Consider the following 12904-nt stretch of genomic DNA (forward strand, 5'->3'; position numbering starts at 1 on the left):
CCCCTTGAAGGTCTGCCTGTCCCCCCTTGAAGTCCTGTCCCCCCTTGAAGGTCTGCCTGTCCCCCCTTGAAGTCCTGTCCCCCCTTGAAGTTCTGTCCCGATCCTGAAAGCCTGATGCCCCCCCCCCCCCGACGCCCGATTCATCATCCGGAAGGACCACTCGCACCCCCACCGCTCGCACTCCCACCCCGATGGACCGCTCGCACCCCCACAGCCTCCCCCCCCCTCCCCCATGGAGAAGCTGTCTACCTTGTTTCCGGATGCCAGTGAGCCCAGCTGTTTCCTCTGCCGGCGGTCCTGCCCCTTCTCTGAGCCCTGCGCTACGCTGCTTTCTCTTCGGCGGTCCCGCCCTTTCTCTGACATCAGAGAAAGGGCGGGACCGCCGGAAGAGGAAGCAGCGCAGCAGGGCTCAGAGAAGGGGCAGGACTGCCGGCAGAGGAAACAGCTGGGCTCACTGGCATCCGGAAACAAGGTAGACAGCTTCTCAATGGGGGGGGGGGGGGAGACTGTGGGGGTGCGAGCGGTTCTTCGGGTGGGAGTGCGAGCGGTCCATCGGGGTGGGAGTGCGAGCGGTGGGGGTGCGAGCGGTCCTTCCGGATGATGAATCGGGCGTCGGGCGGGGTGGGAACTATGTAAAAAAAATTTTATATACCGCGCTCATGCGTATACCACGCAAGGTTATGCACAGTTTGTAAAAACACATATAACGCGTGCGTTATATGCGTGAAAATACGGTATTTTGAGTATTTTCACAAACCAAAGAAGGAACTACAGAAAGAATAGCTGAAAGGCCAAAAAGAAAAAAATATTGATGGGAAGGCAACTTGTGTTGGACAAGAGTCCACAAATATAGCACTTCTTCGTTCTGTGAAAAAGAACTGAGGTACAGCAAGCTGGCGTCAGGCGGTAAGGCACTCGCAAATTTTCTGAAAACTTAAAGTACAAGTACACTTTTACCACCATCTGTACCAGGCTCTGTGGATGACATCACCCATGTGCTGCCTGCTTGTCCTTGGATAACAATGAATACATATGATACAAACTTGCATGCACTGCCTTTATTATACGCAAATCTCTCTCATGCATACTCATTGTCGAGACCCTGAAAACCGAAACGGCTGGGTGAGCTCCAAGGACTAGGTTGAGAACTCCTGTTATATAGGCTTAAATTTCAGTCAAAATTCCAAGGGACTATTATCAGCTCAAGATTCATACCTGAACATTTGATTTGAGCTATAAAGGCCAAGAACTGATGCGCCATAAAATCAACATACATCTTTTCTTTTTAACTATCTTAAAGCTACAGTTCAATGACAGAAACACTGGGTATGCTATTTAAAAGAACTTACCATTATAGCAGTACTTGGATAAATGCCTGAATTGGCCCATCCAGTGATTTTCAGCACATAGTGCCCCTGAAAAATCATCACAGACTGGCCCAGCAAAACAGTTGTCGTAAGTGATCTGGATAGAGGGACTGAATATCACTGCTCTCCAGGTAACACCAGCAGTCACAACTCTATCCAAATATTCAGTGCTGTTCACTGGGAGCAGCACAAGACCAACCCCCCCGCAGGATGTTTTACCCTGCCACAGTTGGCTTTTTTTATGTTGATGGCTATAGCTGAATATTGACCCAATATTTTCTCTTTACCTCAGGTTTCTGTTCCACTTGTTGTTCACTGGGTTCTTGTTCAACTTCCTCAAATTTAACTTCAGATTTAATTTCACGCATTAGAGCATCAGTCCCTTGCTGCTGGGAGTTGGTATCTGAACTAGCAACAGAAGCTGGGGTTGGTATCCTGTTATCATTGCTAGCTGCAGCTTGGGAAAGCTAATATATAAAAATAGATTGTTAAAAGAAAGAAATAACTAGAAATTATTTGATTTCCATTAAGGAATAGAAAGAATCACATTAACAAACCACAAATCAATTCTGCATAGTATAAAAACAGCCTGCTAAAGAAATCACAAGTGCTAGAAAAAACTAGGATACATCTCTTACTTATAAAACTCAGTTTTGTTTTAGTGGGGGTTTTTTTAAAACAGTTTTCTCCTGTTTCTTTATTCCTTCAGCTGATTTAAAATTAGGGTTATGACCTAGCACCATGAGCTTTTATTCACAACTTCTTGGGTAGCATGTTATTGGGTTTTTTTGTGAATCACTTAATTACTATGCAGCAAATGGTATATGAAATGTGTATTTCCCCCTTTATTTTATTGCATCTGATATGCTATACCAATCGTAAGAATGATGACAATAATTATAGAAGCACTAATTCTCTACATCAAGTTGCCACTTGCAGCAATTCAGGGACAATTCTTGTGGCTAATGCTGTAGCATCCTGGTTTGGATGGGCAAGATGGAGTTCAGTCCCCTAACTATTAGGCCTGGATATACTATAGTGGGGCTACAATCAGGTTTATAAACAGAGGGTAGATTATTGCTGCTGTGGTAGCCCAATAAGGATGATACCACATGCACCATCTCAGAGCAGCATCTCAGCCATCCCTGGACTAATGAGGAGCAAGTGGCAAATTATTGAGAGGGGAATCTAAGCTTCTAGATCAGTGGTCTCAAACTCAAACCCTTAGTGGGGCCACATTTTGGAATTGTAGGTACTTGGAGGGCCGCATAAAAAATAGTTAATGTCTTATTAAAGAAATGGCAACTTTGCATGAGGTGAAACTCTTTATAGTTTATAAATCTTTCCTTTAATAGTTAAAGGAAAGATTTATAAACTATAAAGAGTTTTACCTTATGCAAAATTGTCATTAACTATTTTTTCTGCAGCCCTCCAAGTACCCTATTTTTTCTGCAGCCCTCACATTTAAAGTTTAATATCTTTCCTTACTCAAAACTGACACATTTCAATCACTATATTGAAAATAAAATTATTTTGCCTACCTTTGTTAGCTGGTGACTTTATTTTTCTGTGCTTTTAACTATGTTTCCAGGGTCTTCTTGTCCTTTGACTGTTTTTCTCTCCGTCTTCACTTTCTGCCTTGCATCCATCTTTGGCATTAACTTAATATTCAATTTTTCTGCTTTCTTTTCAAAATCTCCGTTTCCATGTCTTACCTTCCCTTCTATCTCTCTCTTCTTCCATCACTATTTCCATGGTATGACATTTCTTTCTTTCCTTTCTCTCCCTCTCTCCTTCCTTTCCCCTGGTCTGGCATCTGTTTCCTTCCCTCCCCCAACTTTTTATTTCTTTCACCCTGCCCCCTTCTTTCTTTCTCTCTCTCTCCATGCCCCCTTTCTTTCTATATGTCTCTCTCTCTCTCTCTCTGCCCCCTTTCTTTCTTTCTCCATGCCCACCCTTTCTTTCTGTCTTTCTCTCTCCATGCCCCTTTCTGTCTGTGTCCCGTCTCCCTTCTTTCTGTCTCCCTGTCCCCCCCTTTCTTTCTTTATTTCTCCCTGCCCTCCCCCAAGCCTCCACCATTGGGGAACAGGCCAGCGCCGAAGTCTTAGCTCTCCCTGCTTATCTTCCCTAGCACGGGCCGACCAATTCTTGCCATCCGACGTCAATTCTAACGTCGGAGAAGAAGTGCCGAACCAGCCAGGCAGCGATTGGCTGGGCCGGAACTTCCTCCCCGACGTTAGAATTGACGTCAGGTGGCGAGAATTGGTCGGCTCCGAGCTGGGAAAGATAAGCAGGGACAGCTAAGACCTCGGCGCTGGCCTGTTCTCCGATTGCGGTGGCTTGGGGGAGGGCAGTGAGATGGGAAGGGAAGCAGAGGACAGATCGTGGGCCGCAAAATAGTCCCTGGGGGGCAACGTGTTTGAGACCGCTGTTCTAGATTAAGATAAAGATTTCTTTCATATATTGTGCATTCATTAAAAGAACATTTTCCTTCAAAATTTATAACTCCAATTTATAAAAATTTATAACTTCCAATTAGGAGACAGATATATCAGATTTTTTTAAAAAAGGAAAGCATAGCAAAATTCAGTTTGAAAATCTAAATTCTGGTTTATTGATTTATGTAATCTATGAAGTACTTCTGTTACAAAGAAGCAATTTCATTTTCTCCATTAACAAGCAGCATAAATCAGCCACAAATGTGGGAAATCCTATTTGTTGATGTTGAAAACAGAATTGATCAATTTTAACAGGTACTCTGTGCACAAAATAAATTGGCCACTCATACCCATTTTCCCAGGTATTTTCCAAAGGACTGAGGGGATTCCGAGGTAGCACCTATGTTGCAGGTATTGTACATATTCAAATACCTTATCTGTTTTTCTGAGCTCACAAGAGTTGATCTGTGTCAGCACTGTCAGATGATATAATCTACATATGGACTTTTACTGTGGACTATTAAATGTAGTTTTTTTGGTTGGTTTAAGACATCTCACTTGATTCTTTCTGTGTTTGTTTTGCTGATATTATCGAGGCTGGTTTTGTTCTTTTCTTTCTTTTTGGTTCTGTTGAACTGAAAGCCCCACACTTCATATTTAAAAACATCAACATTCATGTTATCACAGAAAATTGGTTTAGTTGAGGAATTCAAACACAATGTGTTTTTAATTTTATTTTTTTAATTGCATAAATAGAGAATTTATGTTGAGCTAAAAACACAAACTCATTTAACATTGCAAGATACCAATGGTATAGCATCTGCTTTATACCTGTCTCATAAGTGGTCAAATATGGGTTTAGAAATTCAAGTACAGGGAGCTAGACAATGTAAAAGATGTCTCCAAATTTTTACACACATCAATGTTACTTACTATATATGCAGCAGACTCAAAACAACTAAACATATTTCTTTAAAAAGCTACGATGACTGATGGGCAATAGGACTGATGATATCTGCTAAACTTCCACAAAAATTGAAATATTTTGGTAAATATTGAACAAGACAAAAAACAAAATTAACAGACATGCCATCTGAACTTTTAGTTTTATCTTTATAAATGATATTTGTGGTTTTTGAAAATTACTCACTGGAGTGCCAGGAGGCAGTGTCTGCACGGATGTTGGTTGCTGTTGACTTGATTGAGGAGTTGGAACAGACTGAGTCTGAACTGGGGTCTGTGGCTGTGGTATGACTTGAGCCTGTACTGCTGCCTGGATAGTAGGGGTGCTTTGTGTCTGAGTGGCATTTGGTACAGAGCCAGGGGTTGGCGCTGGAGTTTGTGCTGAAGACGACACAGGGGTTGATGGCTGAGCAGGAGCTGCAGGTTGTGGTGGCGTCTTTCCTGGTGGAATTGGGAGCTGGATTGGCGGAATTACAGCTGCAGATGAGGCAGAAGTTGGAGTCTGATGGAGAGGAGACTGAGACACAGGTGGTCGTGGCAACTGCCCGCTCTGTGGCCCCAGCATATTCATGGAGTTACCAATGGGGAGAGAGGCACTAGGAACCTGATTCTGCTAAAAAAAAAAAAAAAAAGGCAAACTTCTATAATTTGGATGTCTTTAAACTGGATTTCATCATGCACAAAAGTACTTATTTTTCATTTTAGCTGATTTGCCCTGTATTTGCATTTAGTCGTTTTATTAAGCTGTGACAAAAAGTTGATATGTGTGCCTTTGTGCAGATTTCTTACACAGCCATTATGGCTGATTTTCTATTTTTTTTTTTATTAATGGCCATGTACTAAAGTTCTTTTATTCAAAATGAAACACACACTGAATGCACCAAATAGCATCATCTAATCTCTGCTTTTCTCTTTCTAACGTTCCTTTGAAATATTAGTTCTGGCTGTCATGGTTCTCTGAAGCAGCAAAATGTGTCAGGATCCCATAAGAAAGATTTACTTCACTTCCTCATCATAAGTTAAGTGTTTTAAAAAAATTATTAGTAGTAGTATTAACATTGTTAAAACGAAGAAATTGTGCAATGATTGAGAGAAAAGCCATTTAAAAGTGGGCCTATTGCTCACTCAAAGGTCTCAACGATAATAGCTTTACAAGCACAAAAGTAAAATTTATTTTTTGTTATCCATGTGAATGATACTATTTGGTGCATTCAGTGTTTTTCATTTTGAAGTAAAAGCCTTTTGCACAAAGCTTTGAATTTCAGTATCCCAGCATTATTTGAGTTTCATGCACTAATGTTGCTATTAGTAAATATCCATTAAATAAAATTTGTCACATAAGCACTTACTACCACCCATTTTGTAAGCAGTAGGCTCATATGATAATCCTGAACTAACCAGTTAGTACGTGCAAATGTGGATGCAGACACACCCACTCTCTATCCTCTCACACGTCCCCTTCTCCTAAATATAAACACTTTTAGCGCCTGGATTAGTGCATACTAATTTGGCAGTTACTACAAGATGCCCGAGCATCTTTACTTTCACATGAGTCTGAGATGGTGAATTAAAATACTTTTCAGTCTCTTATTAAGACTATGGGCTCCTTTTACTAAGGTGTGCTAGAGGTTTTAGTGTGCGCTACATGCTAACGCCTCCATAGAGTTTGCGTTAGTATTTTTCATGTAGCGCGCGCTAAAAACGCTAGTGCACCTTAGTAAAAGGAGACTTATATCATTCAGGAAACATTGTTATCTAAACAACTGGATTTTATGCTATCTTTTCTGGTTTAGTACAAGGTAAATATTATAACTGGTTTTAATTTGCGATTTAGTTTTATAATTCCTAGAAAAATTATTCTAACCTCTTAATGTGTGATCTGCCCTGAGCTACGTGTCTGATATGGACGAAACAGAAATTTTGGATAATGTAATGTCTTGTGATAAAAAGATTATGTTCTTACCTTTATAATATCTTTTCCAGTATAGGTGAGACATTCTAGACATGTGGGTTATCTCCCAATGATCGAATGCCATATGCAGAAGGAATCCACTCTGGATTTTTCCTGCAACTCTCCTCTACTTCACTGGGAGCTCTAGCACTACCTGTAGTTAATACCCAAGCACCAAGAGCTCCAAACAGAATGTGAAGTAGGGTCACATGGGAACATTCCTAAAAATCAATTGTTATGCTCAAAAGGGAACATTAGAATAACAAACAGTTAAATAGCCAACCATTGGGTCAGCACCAGCATTTGAAAATGCTCACCCAGTTCCTCCCTAAGCAAATTGTAAATTTTTTGCTTGAGGGTAAGCACCAGTACTGCTGGCTCCAGCGATGATGAGGCACTCACCGATATCAAAGTGGAGCATTTTTTGGGCTTCTTCGAGGTTGGCAGGACTTGGCTCACTGCTACTTTGACCTGAGGCCCAGATGGAGTGGGGGAAAACTTCTTAGTCGACTTAACCATAAAAGGCTGCAACACTAAAGTTGTTTATGTCAAATCCTCTTCCATTGCTGCGCCAAAGAGAAGTCGCTGTTGAATGAAGTGGTTCTTCAAAGTTCTTTTTTGTAGAGAAGGACAGCGGGAACAGGTCTCTGGACGGTGCTCAGGCCCCAAACACTGGAGACACCAGCAATGCAGGTCAATCACAGAAATGGAGCAAGCACAACGTCCATACATTTTAAAACCCGTCTATGGGTGGGACATTAAAGGAAAAATGGCCCCGGCAAGATCAAATTCAGAGGCCGAGTATCCAGCCCAGGTCATCCAGCACCGTGTGCTGTCCCTCAGCCAGTGAGGGAGATCTGATCAGCCAGTTGTCCAAGCAAGGGTGAATCTGGAGACCCATATTTTGTAGGTAAGCTGTCACTACCATCATCACATTGGTAATGTTCCAGGGCACTGTCGCCAGCCCAAAGGGCAGGGCTGAGAACTGGTAATGCTGTTCCAGAATCTGAAAACACAAAAATTTGCAGTGGGCCGGAAAAATGGGAACGTGCAAATATGCCTCTATGAGATCCAGAGAGGCAAGAAACTCTCTTAAGGCCACTGCTGCAATGATTGAACACACAGTCTCCATTCGGAAACGGGGAATTTTGAGAGCTCCATTCACGTGCTGAAGATCCAGAATAGGCCTCTAATCTTCTAAGCCTTTCTTTGCCAAATAAAGTATATGGAGTATCTGCCTGAACCCAATAGGCTCTATAGCTTGAATATCCAGTAAGCGCTGAATGTTGGTTTAAACCCCGAGCGCTTTGTCTGGGTAACCTGAAGGAGAGTCTACGAACTAATCTTGCAGAGATCGAGCAAATTCCAACGTGCACCCTGACAGAATAATGTCCAAGACCTATCTGAAGAGGAGCATCCCTCAGCCTGGCACTATTGTACCTCTTCAGCAAGGAGTGCAGAACTGGAGGTGGAAGGCTGGGAACTCCTGTAGCCATTAAACCGTCATCAGTAGCCATGTGAAAATCTCTGTGACATGGCACTCACATATGGTCGGAATCACTGTGAGCCACAAAATTAGAACGACCAGAACCCCAGGAGGATCTGGGTCTGCTATCAGGCAGAGTCTTAGGGCAACTGTCCAGCTCAGAATCCATGAGGTTGTCCAAACCTTTGCCAAACAATAACTGCTCCTGAAAAGGCAGTCTAACCAAAGAAGCCTTAGAAGTGGAATCACGAGCCCACTGTCTTAACCTAAGCATTCTGCGGGCAGAAAAGGAGTACGCTGACATGTTTGCCAAACTCACATAAGGTCATACAATGCACCCACTATGTAATCTGTCCCGGTCAAAAAAAAAAATGTTGAGGAGGGGGAACCACCACCTCACTTTTCAGTGTGTGCATCTGAGAGAGACAGGCGTGTGTGACAAATCATCACCTAATGCCTAAAACAGCTGCATCAAAGAGTTTTATGATGACCACAACCACATGGCGGTCCTGCATATCTTCTAACACTACAACACCCACACTGGGGAAAGATGTGCGTTTAGCCATCTTCACCACAAAATAATCTACCCTGGATGGATCCAAAAGTTGTTGACACTCCTGTTCCAGGATACCAGCATGACATAGCGTTAGCAATTTTCAGAGCACCCTCTGGAGAGTCAAACTGCTCAGAGTCCAGAACGCACATATCAGGATGCCAGGGGAAGGTAGCAGACTGCAAGCACACACCACAAAGCCAGGAGGAAGAAGAGGACGGAGCCAGCTGAGGGACCAAAATGACCTCCTGCAAAGAATCAGAAATAAGGTCCGGCAAAGCCTCAGACTCCAATAAGTGCAGGATCGCAGGAGTATTTCCAGGCTCCAAAAACCGCAGAAGGATCCACAGATAAAACCAGCACAGCGTCCCTGATCTCCTGCCCCGGAATGCATTGCACCTGCAAATAATGGGTCAGCAAGCAAGTTATCCACATCAGGATCCCCCAGATCAGGGTCAGGTAAGTGAAAGCACAGTGGCAGAGTGAATCGCGGATGTGTCCAAAGGAGCAACACCACTGAGAGACACCATGGATGCAGATTAGGATTGTGCAGGGGGAAAACACTGGTTCCGAGATTCAGACCACAAAAAAATTTCAAATATTCAGAAAAAGTGTCTGGCTCCTGGGGCACATAGTTGCCCTAAGGTAACTAAAATTTGCATTTCCTAGGCTGCGAAGGGTCTGCAGCCTGGCGGATGGAATTATTAGCCGTGCCAAGCCCCGAAAGTCATGAAGGATGCCCCGCCAGCCTAGTTGAGTTTTTTGCCACCTGTCTCCCCTCCCCTCTCCTTCACAAACATCCCCTCCACTGAGCCACACGGCACGTGGTGGAAAAATACTTTAAAAATGCTAAATATGTGCAATCCTGGCAATAATCCACATAAGGAGAGCCCAAGTACTCCATCCATCAGGTTTCCAGGCAAAATTTGTAGTTTTGAAGATGCAATGAACTTTAGAAAAAAAGAATTGTGAAAAATCCAAAATGGCTGCCATCAAAAAATTTGTGCCAGAATTGCAGTATTTTTCACATTTCCCAAACTCTAAATGGTAATTTTAGGATTTTCCAGGATGGAGAACATTCAGAAACACTCAAAACTCCACTTTTCAAACCTTCCCCGATTCCTCTTACTGTGACATGACAGGATCTGTGCTGTAGCCTGCTTTCAGCTCTCTCTCAGTAGCTGGATGAGAAAATTCACCGACACAATGCTGGGAATGGTTTTGGAAAGCTGATCTTCCTACTGCCAAGTCAGACCTCCACCCTACGGACCAATGGATGTTCACTGATATGAGCGGAGGCACAACAATGCAGCCAGCACCCTGTGAGATACCACTAAGCCTCCTAAAGTTACCTAACAGCCTACGCTCAAACCCCAATTAACAGTAGGTAAGACCACCTCAGGTACAACCCTGAGCTCCAGAGAAAAAGCACAGTTACTTACCGTAACAGTTGTTATCCAGGGACAGCAGGCAGCTATTATCACAAGTGGGCGACGTCATCCGACGGAGCCTCGATGCGGACGCCTCAGAAGCAGACTTGCTTGAAGAAACTTGAAGTTTCGAGTCGCCCGCACCGCACATGCGCAAGTGTCTTCCCACCCAGCGCAGGGCGTGTCTCCTCAGTTCAGATAGCCAACAGAGAAGCCAACCCGAAGAGGTGGGTGGGATGTGAGAATAGCTGCCTGCTGTCCCTGGATAACAACTGTTACGGTAAGTAACTATGCTTTATCCCAGGACAAACAGGCAGGTATTCTCACAAGTGGGTGACCTCCAAGCTAACTAAAGATGGTGGGAGAGTTGGCAACTTAGGAGAATAAATTTTGCAATACTGTTTGGCCAAACTGTCCATCCCGTCTGGAGAAAGTATCCAGATAATAGTGAGAAGTGAAGGTATGAACCAAGGACCAAGTAGCTCAATAGGTGTAGATCTGAGGAAAGCTACAGAAGCTGCCATTGCTCTGACCTTATGGGCTGTGACTTTACTGTGAAGGGGTAATCCAGCCTGGGCATAGCAGAAAGAGATACAAGCCGCCATCCAATTGGAGATGGTACGCTTAGAAATAGGATGTCCCAACTTGTTCGGATCAAAGGAGACAAAAAGTTGAGGAGCAGTTCTGTGTGATTTGGTGCGTTCTAAATAGAAAGCCAAAGTACATTTATAGTCCAGAGTATGAAGAACAACTTCTCCAGGATGAGAATGAGGCTTTGGAAAAAACACTGGAAGAACAATGGATTGGTTGAGATGAAATTCCGAGACCACTTTAGGAAGGAATTTCGGATGAGTGTGAAGAACCACCTTGTCATGATGGAACACTGTAAAAGGTGGATCCGCAACCAACGCTTAGAGCTCACTGACTCGTCGAGCAGAAATGAGGCCAATGAGAAACACCACTTTCCAAGTGAGATACTTCAGATGAGCCTTGTCAATTGGTTCAAATGGAGGTTTCATCAGCTGAGTAAGAACAATATTGAGGTCCCAAACCACAGGAGGCGGTTTGAGAGGAGGATTGACATTGAAAAGTCCTTTCATGAATCTGGAAACCACAGGATGAGCAGAGAGGGGTTTCCCTTTAATAGGCTGATGGAAAGCAGCACTTACACTAAGATGGACTCGGATCGATGTAGACTTGAGGCCAGAATGAGAAAGGTGCAAAAGATAGTCCAAAACTGAAGATAAGGAGGAATGTTGAGGCTCCTTATGATGAGAAAAACACAAAGTAGAAAATCTAGTCCATTTTTGATGATACCATTGTCTAGTAGTAGGCTTCCGTGAAGCTTCCAAAACATTCTTCACAGCTGGAGAAAACTGGAAAGGAGCTATGTTGAGAGGAACCAAGCTGTCAGTTGGAGAGACTGCAGGTTGGGATGAAGCAGAGATCCCTGATGCTGTGTAAGCAGAGAGGGAAAAACTGGTAGAAGGTATGGTTCCCTGCTGCTGAGTTGAAGTAGAAGGGAGTACCAGGGTTGTCTGGGCCACCAAGGAACAACCAGAATCATGGTGGCATGGTCGGTCTTCAGCCTGACCAGCGTCTTTTGAATGAGAGGAAATGGAGGAAACGCATATAGAAAGAGATTCGTCCAGTCCAGAAGAAAAGCATCTGCCTTGAGTGCGATGAGGAATGTACATCCTGGAGCAGAACTGAGGCAGTTTGTAGTTGGGGGGAGCTGCGAAGAGATATATCTGAGGCGTCCCCCACAGAGAGAAAATGTGATGAAGTGGCGTGGAATGGAGAGTCCATTCGTGAGGCTGTAGAAGACGACTCAAGTTGTCCGCTAAGGCATTGTTCGCCCCCTGAATGTAGACAGCTTTGAGGAAGGTGTTGTGGCGAATTGCCCAATCCCAAACTTTCAGAGCTTCCTGACAGAGGGAGGCAGATCCTGTGCCTCCCTGTTTGTTGACATAATACATGGCGACCTGATTGTCCGTTCGAATGAGGACTACACGGTCATGAAGAAGATGCTGAAAAGCATTGAGAGCATTGAAAATCGCCCTGAGTTCCAGCAGATTGATACGATACTGACGATCCGTATTGGTCCAATAGCCTTGAGTACGGAGACCGACTAGATGAGCCCCCCAAGCATAAGTTGAAAAATCTGTCGTGAGAACTTTCTAATGTGGGGGCGTGTGAAAAAGTAAGCATCTGGATAGATTGGAAGAGAGCATCCACCAGCGAAGAGACTGTATCAAAGCAGGAGTGACCTGGATGTGTCGAGTCAGAGGGTCATAAACCTGCGTCCATTGAGGTGCCAGGGTCCACTGAGGTATTTCTGAGGTGAAGTCTGGCAAAAGGAGTCACGTGTACTGTGGAAGCCATGTGACCTAGAAGAACCATCATGTGTCTCGCCAAGATGGAGGGGCGAGAGGACACTGAATGACAAAGATGGAGAAGAGCTTCCAGACGTTGTTGAGGAAGGAACGCTCTGAGTTGGACTGTGTCCAGAACAGCTCTGATGAATTGAAGAGTCTGAGAAGGCTGTAGATGGGATTTTGGAAAGTTGATTTCGAATCCCAGACTTTGCAGGAACCAGATAGTCCGCTAGGTCATTACTACAACTCCTTGAGACATGGAATCTTTGATGAGCCAGTCGTCGAGGTATGGAAATACTTGAAGACCATGGTTCCTGAGAGCTGCGGCCACTACTATC

General features: G+C 43.9%; 1 protein-coding gene across 8 annotated transcripts in view; it reads right to left on the bottom strand.

Annotated features, from left to right (window-relative positions):
* Positions 1-12904, bottom strand: part of CREBBP (CREB binding protein) — a 676455-nt gene that overhangs the window by 360536 nt on the left and 303015 nt on the right. For 5 of the 8 annotated variants that reach the window (XM_033962544.1, XM_033962548.1, XM_033962545.1 and 2 more), the window contains 2 exons: positions 4956-5381; positions 1655-1834 (listed from right to left, as the gene is read on the bottom strand). In XM_033962544.1, coding sequence (XP_033818435.1) covers positions 1655-1834; positions 4956-5381 — 606 coding nt within the window. The remainder of the gene's footprint in view (positions 1-1654; positions 1835-4955; positions 5382-12904) is intronic. The other 3 variants (XM_033962542.1, XM_033962549.1, XM_033962547.1) reach the window with 1 other exon arrangement.

Source organism: Geotrypetes seraphini, chromosome 11, assembly GCF_902459505.1.
Source record: "Geotrypetes seraphini chromosome 11, aGeoSer1.1, whole genome shotgun sequence".
NCBI lineage: Eukaryota > Metazoa > Chordata > Amphibia > Gymnophiona > Dermophiidae > Geotrypetes > Geotrypetes seraphini.